The sequence below is a fragment of the Corythoichthys intestinalis genome, chromosome 4, assembly GCF_030265065.1.
Source record: "Corythoichthys intestinalis isolate RoL2023-P3 chromosome 4, ASM3026506v1, whole genome shotgun sequence".
Lineage (NCBI taxonomy): Eukaryota > Metazoa > Chordata > Actinopteri > Syngnathiformes > Syngnathidae > Corythoichthys > Corythoichthys intestinalis.
Window position 1 is genome coordinate 38,145,376 of NC_080398.1, and position 19,161 is coordinate 38,164,536.

Below are 19,161 nucleotides of genomic sequence, written 5' to 3' on the forward strand. Positions count from 1 at the left end.
CAAGTTCAAAAAAAGCAATGCGTGATCAGCATGTTTGTTTTTGAAAGATTACCGGAGAAAAGTAGCACAAATTACGTTGTCTATGCGAGGGCGGGTGTATAATGTCCCACTTCGGCTTTACTTCCGCTTTACGATCCGACGTCACGGTCTAAAAATAGCCTGCATGCGGTACGCCATTGTCTAAGGGCCCAAATACACCAGATGCATGATCGTTCCGGTTCCGGTCCGACTCCGGTAAAAAATAGCGCCAGAGCCAATCCGTTCCCATTATATCCTATTGTTCAACGTACAGTATACCGGCCGCGTCAGTGCTCCGGATTGACTGCGGACCATCTCCGGCGTGCCACACATGGTATAGGCTATTTTCTACTTTTGCCGGACACGCATCCGACAAAATGGGCGGAGCTGGGCCTGGACGTTACAGCCCAGTTGCTTATTCACAGTTTAAACACCAGCGAACATGGACGAAGAACGTTTCATCATGGAGGTGGAAAGTCACAAAGTGATATACGATGCAGCAGATCGTTATTATAAGGAAAGCATTAAAAGGGAAGCTGCAAGGTGTCCTATTATGTGTGTTTTTCTGGCAATGATATCAAACACACGACGTGCTGACAACTTTGAGCGAGGAAAAAAAAAAAAAAAAAAGGCAGGGTATCTGGAAGTGGTTACACCGCAGAAATTCTCGTGCCCGGCGCACACACAATGTCGGTTTGTATACAGAGTCGAGGGGGAAAAGTACAAAAGAGAATAGAGACACCCACAAGTTTCGACCTGGTGGTCTATTCAAGACGTTTCTCTTTCTTTCCTACATTTTACTTGACTTTTTATAGAAAAACCAAAGGTTTGTGCTGGGCGCAGGAATCTGCAGTGTTGAGACACCAATTCCAAGTACGCTGTTTTTTAGTTCGTGTAGTATATAATTCGCTATCCATTTTATAAATATTATAGATTATTTAACAGTTGTTTATAACTAAAGATGTCCCGATCGATCAGCGTCGATCGGGTCCGATCACATCATTTTCAAAGTATCGGAATCGGCAAAAAAAATATCGAACATGCCTTTTCTTAATATATATGGCGGAAAACACCGACAAGGCTGAAAAAGCAGTTTCTGCTCTTGCACTCCTCTTTAAAAGAAACTGCTGTATTTCAAGCCAAAACAACTGTTGTGTCTGATAGGAAAATATGTCTATATGCTGCCATAGAAGATTCATGGCGCATCAAGCCCCCGAACTATTTTTAATTTGTCCATTTTACCCCGAAAACCCCCGTTTACAGACGTCGCGCAACCGCTTTTGTTTCAACCCAGCCATTAAACAAAGGTAATTAATCCTATTTATTATTCAAAATGTCTGTCGTTTTTAGCTTAGAATCATCAATTGATGTCTCATTTTTTGTTTTAAAAAAAAAAAAAAAAACTTTAAAAAAAAAAAAAACAATGGATTTTCCCATTGGCAGTGTATCAAATACTTGTTCTCACCACTGTATATACATTCAACATATGGTTAGGGCTGTCCCAAACGACTAATTTTCTCCCGATTAGTCAGCCGACTATTTTTACGATTAGTCGACTAATCTAATTTTTTTTTTTTTTTTTAATTGGGGGGGGGGGGTTGTTTACTAATTTAGCAATGAAATTTTTGTTGACGCTTATCAATTCACAAAAAACATATTGGAACACTTAAATTATTTATTAAAGTACAAATAAACACGTAAATAACAATAATAAATCACAAATAAACAATGAGTTCAAATGCTGATAGAATTAACTAGTGTAGCATCCTGATTGAAAAGGTGGTCTCTTAAACTGATGGTTTACAACTTTTATTCCATCCTTGATGTAATCACACCGTAAGAGCTGCGGTGCACACAAATAAAACAACACAATTAGAAATTAACAAAAACTTTTCACCTTTTTCCTATTAAACCTTATTTATATATCAATGAACTTACCTTAATTTATTACCTTATCATTGACAATCTCTCCCTTGAGTGCAATCACTGCATATACTGTATATATTTATGACCTTTTAACCTTATATAATTTTCTATACCATAAAATAAACCATAACATGAAATAAACTTTTCAGTTAGCATTAAGGACAATACTAATAGCACTTATAGGCCAATTGTCAATGAAACATTATTATTCAGTAAGGCGACAGCACCCTCTGGTGTACAAAAAATGAAGGAAAAAAAATTACAAACTGGGTGACGGCATTTGAGGTGCTTATTCACCGCCGACGTGCAGCCAAGCCTGGCATTGAAGAGACAGGACAGAAGAGTGTACCCTCCGTTGTTTCTTTGAAATAAGTCAATGTTTTGGACACTCTGGTGCGCTTTTTTTGGCTTTGTGCCGCTTTCCCCGCTTGCATACAGAGCATCCGACATTTTGAACTTTCCACGCATATATTTTTTTTAACCCTTCATTAACCGTCGACGGGATGTTGTGCTCGTCGACGGATTTACGTCATCGATGACGTCGACTATGTCGACTAGTCGGGACAGCTCTACATATGGTACATAAGTACTGTATTTGTTTATTATAACAATAAATCAACAAGATGGCATTAACATTATTAACATTCTCTTAAAGCGATCCATGGTTAGAAAAACTTGTAGTATCTTAAAAGATAAATGTTAGTTCAAGTTATAGAAATTTTATATTGAAACCCATCTTAATGTTTTCGTTTTATTAAAATTTGTAATTTTCAGTCAAAAAATAAACTAGTAGCTCGCCATTGTTGATGTCAGTAATTACACCATGTTCACGCTCCAAACCCATAAAATCATTTGGACCCAAGCGCCAGCAGAGGGCGCCAAACAACAAAAAATAAGTAACAAGCGGGCATTACACTGCTGTCATTTTAATCTGTTTGAGCGGGGCATGTGCGTTAATTGCGTCAAATATTTTAAGGTGATTAATTTTAAAAATGAATTACCGTCCGTTAACGCGATAATTTTGAGAGCCCTAGTATGTTTTTGTTACAGAGAACCAGAGCGTCACAGATCATACCCTGCACCGTTTCCCAGCTAATGTCCGCTAGCCAGGTGGACGAGGTCTTCAAAGTTGGCGAAGTGGAGGTGTCGCAGGTGACGTGGCACTCAACACGCAGCAAGTTTGAGCGGCAATGCTTTGATTGCTCAAATCCAAAGAAGACAATCGTTTATTGCATACTGTAGATTGAGGCTGCAATGTACATAAGATAATGAACACTTACAGTTGTGGACAAAACACTTTGCTAATGCAGGTGACCATCGTTGGAGTCATTCGTATTACAGACAAATCCATGACCAACATCCAGTACAAAGTGGACGACATGACGTCTGCCCCCATGGATGTAAAACAGTGGGTGGACACAGAGGTAAGAATAAAGTTTGTAAATCGATATTGGCACAGCACCTTGTCAAGATTTATCATTTGGATTCAAGGACCCCAGCGTGGACGGTTCGGTGCTCCCTCCTAACACTTACGTCAAAATCTCGGGAAATCTGCGCTCCTTTCAGGTGAGACTCCCATTTTCTGGTGTATGTTCAAAGTGAAGCACATTTTATAGAAAGATGAACATTAAAAATTTATTAGTGCAGCAAAAAGATTCCAATTAAATTTTGCTTTTTCGAGTACTCGTTTAATTAAAGAGGCGTTGTAATGGTTTGTTTTGAAAGTATTTGTATTTAGTTTAATCGATTTTGGTGAATAAACTGCCCTCTAGTGGCAACAGTGAATAAGTCATATCTCATTTCACATGATTTAATCCAGCTGCTCCCTGTTAAGACCAATGTAAGCGAAGTTTTTGTTGGAACTAATGTTTTTTTAATGCATTTGTAATTTGGTCTATAGACCCTACTCACCAACGTCACAGAATGACGTGTCGCTGTATCCGGCCGCCATATTGTCCGTCATTGTTTATCCGTATTCTCAATGGTTTCAGTTTGTCGTGCAATTTATAGTGCAATTCATGGAAGCCCCGGTGCTTTCAGATGCTGTAAACTCATTGGATGCATTGCATAAAAGGCGTTATGTGGAAAAGCTTCAGTCTATCCACTCGCCAGATCCATATTTGATGCCTAAATCGATATTTTTCTACCCGCTGTCTTCGCCGTCGCTGCCTGACATCTGCTACTCTGCTATCTACAACTATCTTGCCCACAGAAACTCAGCCTATTCTCACGAAACTTTGAAAAACTTTAAGAACAGCACTCTAAGCAACATTACCCCGTGTAACCCTTTACTTCCAATTTTCTAAAATGGCGACAATCAAAAAAAAAAGTTGACTGCGATGGCCGACGCTTCAAGGATAGGTGGATATTGGACTATTTTTTCAATAAAATACACAACAACTGTGTCTGCCTCATTTGCAAAGAGACAGTCGCTGTTTTCAAAGAGTTCGATGTAACACAATATTACCAAACAATACACGCTGACTTGTACAACATTACAGGGAAGATACGCTGCGAGAAATTATAGCAACTTGAAGCTAGTTTAATTTCACAGCAGCAGTATTTCGCAAGAGCCAGAGTGTCGAAAGAACGCCACAAAGGCGAGATTGTTGAAATTATGAATTAAAAAAATGCTAATAAAGCAAATGCGACACACAGAAGGGCTTGCTAAAATGTGTTTAAATATATTGTTCTACGTAAATCAGCCAAGATAGCCCCCCCGCATTTTTACCACACCAAATCTGACCCCCTTTGCAAAAAGTTTGGACACACCTGTTTAACTGATGATCCGGAGACGAGGCCAGCTTCTTTCACTTGGTACCAGCTAAATATTATTCAAAAAATAATGATGGCGGAAAAAATAAACATCTTGAATTTGAACCTGTATGTTGTCGGCGATTAGCCTCACAATCATCTTAATTGTGGTTGTCAGCCCCAAACCCTCTAAATATATATTAAATGCATCTTACCAGGTATAAAATGACTGCTACATAGTCTGTGGCGATCGTTTGGTGCCCAGTTTTCTCATCGAATTGCAGCAGTCCATCTCGCTCTCCTCTCCGTGTTTCTTGGAATACGGTAGAACTTCAAGTCTCTCCGTCTATCTTCTCTGTTACTGCAACCAACCGCCACACACGCCTTCACCATTTTGATTATTAATGTTAACGAGCAGAAAAACACGCCATAATAGGAGGAATTTACATAGCGGTAATGCGTAAACACGACGAGTTGACGGACAATATGGCGCGGAGGCGTGGTTGTGACGTCATGTGAGTAGGGTCTCTTGGTATATTTAGCCGTTTTTTGTGGGAATATGTGTTTGAACCATTTGTTAAGAGCATTGAAGGAAAAAAAAAAAAAAAAGTTGGCATTTTATAGCATCTAAGCTCGCGACTTTTGTTATGCAAGTTAGCCAATTGTTCTTTTGTTGGACTTAGATCCTCATTTATTAATTTTTTTTATACTGTTTGAGGCCCAGCTAAGGTATTTTAATTTTTTATGTTCCTTATCTGATTATTCCATTATTCAAACTAACTAGTTAATCGATTATTCGATTACTAAAATAATCAATAGCTGCAGCCCTAAAAATGATAGATGTTTACATTGTGTCCTGTTGAATAAATGTAACTGTCTTGTTCATGGATTAGTTCTCTGTCGTAGTGATGGAAATCAGTCAGCAGGTGGTGCTTTTGGGTGGTGATCCATGAGGAAATAAGAGGCCCAACACTGATTTTACTTGCTTTAGTGAAGTAAAAATAAAGTAAAAGTGGGGAAATTGGAACAAAAAAGTAAATCGTACATCAATTTTATTTCTATAGCCCTTTACAAAAACCTGAGAGATCCTCAAAGCGCTTTACAAAAAAAAAAAATTGTGCATGATAAATAAAAGGAAGGAAAACTCCTATACAGTACAATAAAATCTTAAGAGTCAACCATATGATGCCAAAGTAACATCAAAGTTACCTTAGAAATCCTAATTTTCAGTTTGCACTCAAATTTCACTCATTGCACTGCTAATGCCAACCATTGTCATCTGCGTCTCACCAAGTAATATGTTATTAGATATCTGTCTCAATCTGTGTACAGCATAATCTGGGCATTGCATATGAAATATTTGCAGTTACATTATAGCATTTTTGTACTGATACATCAGTATCTATGCAATGGGTGTCCAAACCTGTCTGCAAGGGCCACTGTGGGTTCTGGTTTTTGTTCCTACCAATCAAGCACAGACAGTTTAACCAATGAAGTTTGTGGTAAAACAAGCAGCATCTGACTGCAATCAACTGATTACACTTGTGAGACACCAGATTGGTGAAAAGATGTCATCTTGTTTTGTTGGGATGAAATCCAGCACCCACTGCGGCCCTATGTGGAATAGTTTGGACACCACTGATCTATGCACTGTCATATCAAGTCAGCCATCTGCGTACTGCAAATTTTCATACACGCAATGTTATATTTAGGGCTGCAGTTATTGATTATTTTAGTAGTCGATTAAGCGATGAACTAGTTACTTTGAATAATCAACTAATCAGATAACGAACATAAAAGAATTAAAATACCTGAGCTGAGCCTCAAACGGTGTAAAATAAAAAAAATAAACAAAGATCTAAGTACAACAATTGGCCAACCTTCATAGCAAAATACCGCTAGCTTATATGCTATAAGATGCTTTTAACTTTTTTTGTTTTTGTTTTTGTTTACAGTATTCTCATCAAATAGTTCAAACATTAAATTGCAAATGCATTAAGAAAACATTAGCTCAAACAAAAACTTGTCTTATGTTGGTCTTAACAGGGAGCAGCTGGATTCAGCCATGTGAAATGAGTTATGTCATATTGTTTGTTGCCACTAGAGGGCAGTGTATCCACCCAAATCAATAGAACTAAATGCTAACACTTTCAAAACAAACCATTACAATGCCACTTTAATTAAACGAATACTTGAAGCAGCAAAATTTAATTCAAATCTTTTTTCCAATTGAATTAATCGATTAATCGTTGCAGAACAAGTTATATTACCACTGCATCACCACTAGCTGCTAGTCACTTATTTACTTTATTCAAAATCTGTGTACACTGTAACCTTGCGTTTTTATAGTAGCCTTGTTGTGCTTTTGTTTTATGTGGTGCATGTTATCGCAAATATTCAAATGTGTTTGCACTCTGTACAATGACAGTAAAGGCATTCTATTCTATTTTTGTGGTAAGACATGAATTTTAAGCATATTTTAGTGTAACGTGTTATCGTTGGGTGCAGAATCACAGGTCGGTGGTTGCGTTCAGCGTGAGGCCCGTGGAGGACATGAACGAAATCACTTCGCACATGCTGGAGGTGGTCCAGGCACACATGGCGCTCAGCAAGGATCAAAACTCGGTGAGCAATGGTTTAAGATTTCAGCATTCCTTTTACTACAGCAAATTTACATACTGCATTTTTACAGGCTCTAGGCAGCCTGTCGAGTCACCACTCAAGTAGTTGTTGTTCCTGTGGAAACTTAACTTTGAAATCATACTCCTCTTTTATTCGTCCACAAATTGTCTTGAAATTTGGTGTCCATGTAGCATGGGCCAGCATCTATCAATCCTCAGAGCCCGATTTTTAAGTTGTTCTTGTTGTTTTTTTGTACCAGGGCCGATTAACCCTTTAACACCTAAGCCTATTTTGGCCGAATTTGCATGCATTTGATGTTGCATTTATATTTCAAAGAAAAAAATGTTTAGAATGGCCAAGTTGGGTCCCTTTTTTCAGGACACCTTGAACTTCATGTACAAACTCCTGTTTTCTTCACTGACCAATTATAATCCACATTTTGGACCCAAAAAGACAAAAAAATCCCAAAATCTTTTTGAAAAATTTGTAATGTTGATGTCCCAATGACAACCAAACATGCTCGACCAACCGTTTTGAAGCTTGCTAATATTTATTTAACGTGTTAGGATAAACATTCAATAGAAAAAAATGAGATTGAATAGTTTTATTTTTGACAATTCAACACAAACAGCAGGTATGGTCATAGGCGTTTTTGGTCTTTACACATAATATGGTCAAAACAGGTTATATACAGTGCAAAATAATGAGAAAAAATATTATATATATCATCTAACACAAAAGGGGTTTGGAGGATATCTCTTTGTGAAGTTAGGTGTTGTACACATCACCTTGTCAAAAGTATATACGTACATGCAATCAAGCTTCTCGAACACACATCTACATACATTTTTTAAAAAGATTATAGTGAAGAAAAAAAATATATATAACATTGAAAAAAAGTACAATGCCTTGCAAAAGTATTAGGCCCCCTTGAATCTTGCAACCTTTCGCCACATTTCAGGCTTCAAACATAAAGATATGGAATTTAATTTTTTTGTCAAGAATCAACAACAAGTGGGACACAATCGTGAAGTGGAACAACATTTATTGGATAATTTAAACTTTTTTAACAAATAAAAAACTGAAAAGTGGGGCGTGCAATATTATTCGGCCCCTTTACTTTCAGTGCAGCAAACTCACTCCAGAAGTTGTGAGGATCTTTGAATGATCCAATGTTGTCCTAAATGACCGATGATGATAAATAGAATCCACCTGTGTGTAATCAAGTCTCCGTGTAAATGCACCTGCTCTGTGATAGTCTCAGGGTTCTGTTTAAAGTGTAGAGAGCATTATGAAAACCAAGGAACACACCACGCAGGTCCGAGATACTGTTGTGGAGAAGTTTAAAGCCGGATTTGGATACAAAAAGATTTCCCAAGCTTTAAACATCTCAAGGAGCACTGTGCAAGCCATCATATTGAAATGGAAGGAGCATCAGACCACTGCAAATCTACCAAGACCCGGCCGTCCTTCCAAACTTTCTTCTCAAACAAGAAGAAAACTGATCAGAAATGCAGCCAAGAGGCCCATGATCACTCTGGATGAACTGCAGAGATCTACAGCTGAGGTGGGAGAGTCTGTCCATAGGACAACAAACAGTCGTACACTGCACAAATCTGGCCTTTATGGAAGAGTGGCAAGAAGAAAGCCATTTCTCAAAGATATCCATAAAAAGTCTCGTTTAAAGTTTGCCACAAGCCACCTGGGAGACACACCAAACATGTGGAAGAAGGTGCTCTGGTCAGATGAAACCAAAATTGAACTTTTTGGCCACAATGCAAAACGATATGTTTGGCGTAAAAGCAACACAGCTCATCACCCTGAACGCACCATCCCCACTGTCAAACATGGTGGTGGCAGCATCATGGTTTGGGCCTGCTTTTCTTCAGCAGGGACAGGGAAGATGGTTAAAATTGACGGGAAGATGGATGCAGCCAAATACAGGAACATTCTGGAAGAAAACCTGTTGGTATCTGCACAAGACCTGAGACTGGGACGGAGATTTATCTTCCAACAGGACAATGATCCAAAACATAAAGCCAAATCTACAATGGAATGGTTCAAAAATAAACGTATCCAGGTGTTAGAATGGCCAAGTCAAAGTCCAGACCTGAATCCAATCGAGAATCTGTGGAAAGAGCTGAAGACTGCTGTTCACAAACACTCTCCATCCAACCTCACTGAGCTCGAGCTGTTTTGCAAGGAAGAATGGGCAAGAATGTCAGTCTCTCGATGTGCAAAACTGATAGAAACATACCCCAAGCGACTTGCAGCTGTAATTGGAGCAAAAGGTGGCGCTACAAAGTATTAACGCAAGGGGGCCGAATAATATTGCACTCCCCACTTTTCAGTTTTTTTATTTGTTAAAAAAGTTTAAATTATCCAATAAATTTTGTTCCACTTCACGATTGTGTCCCACTTGCTGTTGATTCTTGACAAAAAATTAAAATTTTATATCTTTATGTTTGAAGCCTGAAATGTGGCGAAAGGTTGCAAGGTTCAAGGGGGCCGAATACTTTTGCAAGGCACTGTATTTTAAAAAAAATATTGACAAGTAGTTCAGTTCAATTCAATTTTTTCAGGCATGCTACCCAATAAAGTTTTTTTTTTTTTTGCGCACTCAATAAAGCTTCTTCTTGAACAGGTCATGGAGCTGCGTCACACATAACGTCACACAGCCTACTCTTTCGCCGATTGCGCGCTGCTGTCACTTCTACTCGCCGAGACGGCGACTCATCCAAAGAAAACAACGACAAATGCGGCTCATCTTCTTCCTTGAGTTAATGAACTAATGCATTAGCTTGCGCTAAATGTAGTTTTAGATTCATTCTGCACGTTTCGAAGTCGTTCGCTCAAACCAACCAACCGGCCGTTGCTTGCTTCACATGCCTCCTTTTCATTAGCCTCGCTCGGAAATGTAATAAAAATGATCACATTCGGTTCATCCTTCTTGACATCACAACGGCTCTTGGGATATGTAGTCTTTTGTGTTGCTTTCGGTTTTGAAAAAGGACAAGAAATGATGGAAATAGAGAGATAGATACAGCGTTTTAATGCATATTTATGAGTGCAATAAAAATATAAAATTCAAATGACATTATCTCCCGTTTTTCTTGGTCGATTGACTTCAAATAAAAACTGGTGTGGACATCAACTTCCGCACTTTCAAATGAGACCAACCAGCGGCACGTGGGTGACGTAATTACAGCGTGACGAAGCTTCAAAGACGATATACAGCGGGGAGAACAAGTATTTGATACACTGCCTATGGGTTTTCCAGTTGGCAGTGTATCAAATACTTGTTCTCCCCACTGTACGTAAACGCGTCGCTGCCGACACTTTCGGTGTTAAAGGGTTGATTTATTGTGGACTCATATTTGCTGTAGGACACTTGTTCTTACTCAAAATATAAGGGGGAGAAAAAGTACTGGAGTATAAATCGCATTTTGGGGGGGGGGGGGTCCCTTATCAGACACCAAGAACAAACATACAAAATAGCAATAAAATGGAGAACAACAAGCTAAATAGGCTTCTGTTAATGAAGTTATATAGCCAATTAAACAAGACTACAAAGTCTTCCTTAACAGTATTTCAGACCAAAAGCAAAACGTGAAAAACAAAATTGCAAGTCAAGCCAAACTGTGGGTAGGGGGGGGCTGGATTAAAGTCTGTAGAATACGGTAATTACCGTATTGGCCCGAATATAAGACGGCCCTGATTATAAGACGACCCCCTGTTTTTCAAGACTTAAGTTTGAAAAAAGACTTTTTGAACACCAAATTAATTTTTATGCAGAAAATAATTACTGTACATCCGAAACAATTGATTATCACTATAAATTTGAGAGAAAAAGTATGTTATTTTGCCTCATTCAAATCTTAATATCTGAATATTTAAATATGTAAACTAAAGTGCAATCACATTCGTAAATGAATGGCTTCTGGTTTTTGAAATGTCAATAAACCAATCTATTGTGATAAAACAACAAAATTGCAATAACTGTATTAACCATCAAAGTGAAGTCTAACTGTAACTGTAGTCTTGAAACATCTGAATAAGGAAAAACATTGCAATAAAATAATGCAAACTGGTTAAACTAAAAACAGTAACTGAGATCTGTCATGACAGTACATCGCTTCAATGATATCTGGTGCCATCTCGCGTCATGAATGGGTATAATGTCTAGACCGCGAATATAAGACGACCCCCTCTTTTTGTTATTTCAATGCAAAAAAAAAAAAAAGTCTTATATTTGGGCCAATACGGTACTTATCTATCTTCTACACTGATTATTTAGAATTACTAACATTATCGCATGTTGTTTTTGGTCCAGGGTAACTATATGTCGTCTGTGTCACGTCCCGTAACTTCCAGCAGCATGGACACGAGCTACATGGGTGCGCATGACACTGTAAACAACGGTTTAAGCGCCAATCAGAACCAGGTAGGAAGCCTTACTTCCGATGAACTCACCCAAACATGACGGCGCGTGATGTGTTGTGCTTCTTCGGTGTACATCAAGGTGCTGAGTTTTATCAAAAGCTGTCAGGACCCACTAGGCGTCACCCTTCAAGACCTGAGGACAAGACTGAGCCACATCAGCTTGCCAGCCCTCAAGTAAGAGCGCCACACTGGCAGTGAATGATCATGTATCCGTGTCGTTGACGTCAGGGGTGTGACAAAATATTGAAATGGTGATGTATCGTGATATTTTGTGTCCCAAAAGGTTATCAATATGCTCATGCCAAGAATTGATATACAGTGGTATGCAAAAGTTTGGGCGCCCATTTCTTTTGTAAATCACTGATTGTTTGGAACAAAAATTTCAGTTAAACATATCATATAGCAGATAAACACAGTATTTTTTGAGAAGTCAAATGAAGTTTATAGAATAAATAGAAAGTGCGTAACAATTATTTAATAGTGTTACAAATCAAATGTTGAAAGACCGCAGTACCCCAGTCGTGTTCGTTTACCCGAGAGCAGGAGTGTTTACTAATTAAATAATAGATTCAATAAAAGACTTGCATACCTGATGCAGTAATTTTATCTGAATATATTGATTCCAGAGACATTGTAAATGACAAGTACAGAATTCTGGCTGATAGTTCACTTACTCCGAGAGCGCCCATGATAGCGGAAGTATCAGTAAAGTCCCCCAGCCAGTGCGCATCCTAATATATTACAGAGGCGTGAACAAATTAGCATGTAATCACAGGAGAACATGAGGCAATGTCATGTGCTCCTCTCCTAGAGATGTTGGTGCCGTCGCAGGTTCCTCTCATTTGCGCTGTGGTGACTTGTTAGTTTGCTGAACTTAACGATTTATTGTACCTCGACGTATTCCAAGGGAAGTAAAACCCTTATGTTTAAAAAAAATGGCACTGAAGGGGAGAACTGTGAGCCGCTGCATCTGTGTGCGCCGCCGTCAATATCTCGACAAGCCGCCTAGGAGCGGTTTAAAGACACTGCTGATGAGCTGGAATTGGATGCAGGTACGATGTTGGGAACTCATCCCATAGCTCTGTAACAAAACAATCTTACCAGCAGCAGAATGTGACAAAATCATGCTAGTTGTCATACTAGCATCGCTTGCTAGCTAGCATAGCTTTTTCTCCCAGTTCAGGCCGACTGCGTCATCACCCCCAGCGTGCACTGCATGCGTAAAACATGGCGTGTAGGTCTTGTGTAGATTTTGGCCTGTAGGTCAAAACATGTACTAAATATTAAAGATTTTTAAGTAATACGTATGTGTTTCTAATAACATTTTAGTAAAAGAACAATTGTGGCTTGTTGGAGGAGCCTACAAGTCTTTAAGTCCATGGTTCCTTTTAAAATTAAAATTTAGGTTGGGTAATTACCTATTTAACTGAACTCATTATATAATGCAAATAAGGTTGCTTAAAAGTTGGTGGGGACAATTTGAGCATCCTAAAAGTTGATAGTGTTATGTCCCTACCGTCCGTATGCAAACCTACACCCACTCTTGACCTCAGCGCAAACTGAGATTAACCAAGAAGCCAACAGCAAGGGAGGCAATTAACAAAAGGAACAGATAGATGGCAGTGAATGAACATCACCCTCCAAGTTCAAATGAATTGAACGTTTACTAGTGATAAACTCAGTTCAGTCACTCTAGAATGAAGAAAAGAGCTGGTTTATCTACTACTTGTATAGTAAAATATTTAGGGCTGCAGCTATCGAATATTTTAGTAGTCGATCAATCGATGGACTATTTAGTTCGAATAATCGAGTAATTGGATAAGGAACATGAAAAATTAAAATACCTGAGCTGAGCCTCAAACGGTATAGATTTTTTTTTTTAATGAGGATATTTACAACAAAAGAACAATTGACTAACTTACGAAGAAAAAGTCTGCTAGCATAAATGCTATAAAATTCTAGTTTTTTTTTTTTTTTTGCAATGCTCTTTTCAAACGGTTCAGACACATATTCCCACAAAAAAACGACTAAATATACCTATAAACTAAATTATGAATACATTAAAAAAACATTAGCTCAAACAAAAACTTAGCTTATGTTGGTCTTAACGGGGAGGATTTGGATTCAGCCATGTGAAAAGAGGCAGACCAGAGAGCAGTGTATCCACCCTAATCAATAAAACAAAATGCAAACACTTTCAAAACAAACCATTACAATGCCACTTTAAACGAATACTCGAAGCAACAAAATTTAATTTGAATATTTTTTTCTAATCGAGTACTCAAGTTAATCGATTAATCGTTGAGGCATTAAAAATATTAGAAAATTATTTCCTGACCCATGTATCGATAATTGCTATATCACCATATTGTGAGATAATCGTTATCATGAGCCTTATATTGCGTATCGTTTCGTGACCTAACCAGAGGTTCCCACCCTTAGATGACGGTAAATAGACGTCCATTTTAACGGGGCTCTCCCAGTCAAAATGGATAAGATGTGTATCTCCGCCAATGGCACAGAAACATGACTGTCAATGCAGCCAGTGAGTTCAAAATAGCAAAATCTGGATAAAACCTGACAGTAAATGTGCCTGTGGTGAGCTTATTCATAAAAGTGTTATAACTACTATAGTCAACATGCTTAAATTTAACACAAAATATGGTATGAAAACACTTCAATATCATTTCAAACTCATCAACTACCAAATTCATTATCTTCAGTCTTAAAGATGGTTTGTGACTTTAAAAGTCAAACTTGAAACTAAAACAATTATAAAAATACTTCTTTGGTTTTTCTTTGGCTGGTTGCACTTTGTTTGCTAGACAGATATGAGCTGCTGCTTCATTTCCACACTCGACTGAATTTATTTTCACGCTTAACAGTTCAGAGAAATGTATGACAAGTCAAGTACGCATTATAGCGAAACTGACAATCAGGCACATCTGAGTTTTACTTCCCTTATGTTTCCTCGAAAGGTTCTGTAAGGACTTTAGATGCAAATTCAGAATATCCAAATGTACAAACTTCAATAAATGTGTATCCACAAAGAGAAATTAGTATAGAATATTAGGGTTTCCCCTAGGATTTTGCTGTGGTGGGGGGCTGCATCGTAGTCTGACGGCCTCACCATGTTGTGCCACGGCAATATTTTTTTTCACATTTTTCCCCCCAAAAAGAACCATAACAAAGATATATGTGAAATATTTCCTGAGCCAGGCTAATGTCGTAGCTCTTGGCTACAGTACATGCATGTACGTAAAATGCGTAGCTGATAACAGCTACGTTACTCTATTTGATAATACGACTTTTTTTCTCATAGAAATAGTATGACTTACATCTCATAGTGACCTAGGGGTCGACAACCCAAAATGTTGAAAGAGCCATATTTGACCAAAAAAACAAATAGATACAGTATGTCTGGAAGCGCAAAAAATTAAAAGCCTTGTATAAGCCTTATAATGAAAGCAACACCGGCTGTATTTATCGTATTATATAATAGCCTACTATCAAAATGACGAAATTGGCTACAAATACATAATTAGCCTTCATGATTAAATGTTTATTTCCCCTGCAGTGGATCCTATTGAGAATGACGCACCTCGTGACTACTCTGTTCTACGTTGCCACCTCAAGTTTAACTTCATTACAATATTAATGAATTGAAAGAATGTTTGGGTCATGTTTGTCCTCCTACAGAAACCATATTAAATCAAAAAATATATTTCCCTCCATCTTTTTCCATTTTCAAAAATCTTTTAAAAACCTCCAGGGAGCCACTAGGTTAGCTTTTAAGAGCCGCACGCAGCTCTAGAGCCGCGGGTTGCAGACCCCTGTCATAGTCCTTCTTTTTCCTTTTATTTGGTCCTAATATGTACTACATTACCACAACAATAGTAGTCCTTCTGTTAACGGACCCATTTCAAGGAGTAGGGGGAAAATTCTAATAGCCATGTAAAGAGTTTTACTAGTTGCGGTGAGAAGTTATTTTGTTGTTGTTCGTGAACTACATTTCCACACAAACGCCCATCGAGGTCCCAGTACCTTAGCAAGGAGAGGTATGAGAGTCATTTTTCGAGTGTCGTAGAGCTCGCGAAACTTCGTCAGCCGTGATTGTTTATATCCGTCTGCCAAAAAAGCCTCGTAGTGCAGATATAAGTACGCTTGCACCTTATTGTTGACGTTGGCGCCGGGGCGCTCTGTTTTGAGCCGCACCTCTGGCGCAAATTCATTCAGACTTCGTCTTCCGTCCAAGACGGCTGTCCACTGCTCACTTTCGCCGAAAAGTCCAATCCAGAGTACTGTAATGCCCCGGATTTGGTGAAGAAGGAGAGGAGTCGGTATTGGCTTAACCACTTTATTGTGATAACAATAATAAAGAAAAACAATGACAAAATAAAAGCGGGCTGCCGCGACATGCGACTGCTCTCTCACGATCTCACCCGTTCTCTCATTCTTCCTACTCACTTTCCCCTGCGTCACAGCTACCCAGTCCGATCGTCTCTTAAAGGAGCCGCGCTTAGTTACGGACCTTACAATACACAATGAACAGGTTGCCGCTGAACCTGTCACACTTGGCTGGCCGCTAGTTTTAAACGGGTTTTAAAAAATAAATTCAAAAAAAAAAAAAAACATTTCATTTGCAAGGCGGGGTGACATTTATTTTGTTGTGGCGGGGCACCACAATCTTTTGTTATGCAGGGGAAACCCTGGTATATCTACAAGTACAGTGGGGCAAATAAGTATTTAGTCAACCACCAATTGTGCAAGTTCTCCTACTTGAAAAGATTAGAGAGGCCTGTAATTTTCAACATGGGTAAACCTCAACCATCAGAGACAGAATGTGGGAATAAGGCCAGAAAAACATATTGTTTGATTTTTAAAGAATTTATTTCCAAATTAGAGTGGAAAAAAAAGTAGTTGGTCACCTACAAACAAGCAAGATTTCTGGCTGTCAAAGAGGTCTAACTTCCTCTAACGTGGTCTAACGAGGCTCCACTCGTTATCTGTATTAATGGCACCTGTTTTAACTCATTATCGGTATAAAAGACACCTGTCCACAACTTCAGTCAGTCACACTCCAAACTCCACTATGGCCAAGTCCAAAGAGCTGTCGAAAGGCACCAGAGACATAATTGTAGACCTACACCAGGCTGGGAAGACTCAATCTGCAATAGGTAAAACGCTTGATGTAAAGAAATCAACTGTGGGAGCAATTATTAAAAATGGAAGACATACAAGACCACTGATAATCTCCCTCGATCTGGGGCTCCATGCAAGATCTCACCCCGTGGCGTGAAAATGATAACAAGAACGGTGAGCAAAAATCCCAGAACCACACGGGGGGACCTAGTGAATGACTTACAGAGAGCTGGGACCACAGTAACAAATGCTACTATCAGTAACACAATGCGCCGCCAGGGACTCAAATCCTGCACTGCCAGACGTGTCCCCCTGCTGAAGCCAGTACACGTCCAGGCCCGTCTGCGGTTCGCTAGAGAGCATTTGGATGATCCCAGAAGAGGACTGGGTGAATGTGTTATGGTCAGATGAAACCAAAATAGAACTTTTGGGTAGAAACACAGGTTCTCGGGTTCGGAGGAGAAAGAATACTGAATGGCATCCGAAGAACACCATACCCACTGTGAAGCATGGGGGTGGAAACACTATGATTTGGGGCTGTTTTTCTGCAAAGGGACCAGGACGACTGAGCTGTGTAAAGGAAAGCATTAATGGGGCCATGTATCGAGAGGTTTTGAGTGAAAATCTCCTTCCATCAGCAAGGGCATTGAAGATGAGACGTGGCTGGGTCTTCAGCATGGCAATGATCCCAAACACACAGCCAGGGCAACAAAGGAGTGGCTTCGTAAGAAGCATTTCAAGGTCCTGGAGTGGCCTAGCCAGTCTCCAGATTTCAACCCCATAGAAAATCTGTGGAGGGAGTTGAAAGTCCGTGTTGCCCAGCGACAGCCCCAAAACATCACTGCTCTAGAGGATATCTGCATGGAGGAATGGGCCAAAATACCAGCAACAGTGTGTGAAAAGCTTGTGAAGAGTTACAGAAAACATTTGGACTCCGCTATTGCCAACAAAGGGTACATAACAAAGTATTGAGATAAACTTTTGGTATTGACAAAATACTTATTTTCCACCATGATTTGCAAATAAATTCTTTAAAAATCAAACAATGTGATTTTCTGTTTCACATTCTGTCTCTCATGGTTGAGGTTTACCCATGTTGACAATTACAGGCCTCTCTAATATTTTCAACTGGGAGAACTTGCACAATTAGCGGTTGACAAAATACTTATTTGCCCCACAGTATATTTAGCAGTATTTTGTGGGAATATGTGTTTGAAAGATTTGTTAACAGGTTTGGGGGGGTGGGGGGGGTGTCACATTTTATAGCATTTAAGCTAGCGGATTTGGCTATGCAAGTTAGTCAATTGTTCTTTTGTTGTACTTAGATCCTCATTTATTTATTTTATACCGTCTGAGGCTAGGCTCAGGTGTTTTAATTTAGTTTTAATAGTTTTAATTCTGCATTTGAAGAAATACTCAGGTATTCTACTTTGTTTGCACATTTTAATGAACTTTTGAAAGTGCAATCTTAGCAAGCCAATATAAATGTTATTAAAGGCATAAACCCTTGTTTCTTTGTTTTACACATCCCAAAATTTATTTTGCAAAGCATTATGCACAGCTTAATTATTTACAGAAGGGATCACCAACATGGTTTAATTTTGATACCGTGACATTTTTGTCAAAGTTTTTCCATACCGTCAGAATGTAATACCCCATGCCACGCGACGCCCCTTACAAGAATGCTTTTTATCACCGCCCCGCAGGCAAGTGTTGGAATTCCTCGGCAACGAAGGTCATGTCTTCTCCACCATCGACGAAGACCACTACAAGTCAACTGACTATGGCATGTAGGCATCGTTGTTTAGATGGATTTTGTTGAAGGTGCTTTTTGATAATTGTAAAAAAAAAAAAAAATTCTTTTTAGACACAGGTAATTTGTCTTCTCAAATAAAGTATTTTCAGCTTGTGATTCTTGTTTTTTTTTTTTTCGCACGTTGTACATTTTGTTTTGTGTGGATAATACCGCCCCTTGTGGCAAAACAACTTTCCATTTTATTTATTTTACCCTATGTTTTAAATCAAGAAACAGCTGAATGATTTTGTATTATAAGCCGCGACTGTCTAATAGTATGAGACGGTCTCTTGTGCATTCTTCAACATTTCTAACAACATTTCATCAACTTGCTCATACTCGGCGTCGTCGCTTTCCGACACCTCCTTGCGGACTGGCCCTGAAAATGCACAAAAGTGGATAAGTGACTGGTCGTTAGACATGCAGCAATTCATAATATTGCTGGTCGATAGGTTGGGGGG

The 19,161-nt window shown here is 38.9% G+C and overlaps 2 protein-coding genes across 3 annotated transcripts in view; one reads left to right on the forward strand and one right to left on the reverse strand.

Annotated features, from left to right (window-relative positions):
* The window catches only part of rpa2 (replication protein A2), a 27,422-nt gene extending 8,605 nt beyond the window's left edge, over positions 1 to 18,817 (forward strand). The window contains exons 3-9 of the mRNA XM_057833515.1: positions 2,995 to 3,096; positions 3,255 to 3,368; positions 3,436 to 3,510; positions 7,207 to 7,323; positions 11,654 to 11,764; positions 11,843 to 11,937; positions 18,612 to 18,817. Coding sequence (XP_057689498.1) covers positions 2,995 to 3,096; positions 3,255 to 3,368; positions 3,436 to 3,510; positions 7,207 to 7,323; positions 11,654 to 11,764; positions 11,843 to 11,937; positions 18,612 to 18,699 — 702 coding nt within the window. The 3' untranslated portion in view covers positions 18,700 to 18,817. The remainder of the gene's footprint in view (positions 1 to 2,994; positions 3,097 to 3,254; positions 3,369 to 3,435; positions 3,511 to 7,206; positions 7,324 to 11,653; positions 11,765 to 11,842; positions 11,938 to 18,611) is intronic.
* themis2 (thymocyte selection associated family member 2) overlaps positions 18,067 to 19,161 on the reverse strand; it is a 19,724-nt gene continuing 18,629 nt past the window's right edge. For both annotated transcript variants that reach the window (XM_057833466.1, XM_057833467.1), the window contains one exon: positions 18,067 to 19,079. In XM_057833466.1, the coding sequence (XP_057689449.1) occupies positions 18,970 to 19,079 (110 nt within the window). In that variant the 3' untranslated portion in view covers positions 18,067 to 18,969. The remainder of the gene's footprint in view (positions 19,080 to 19,161) is intronic.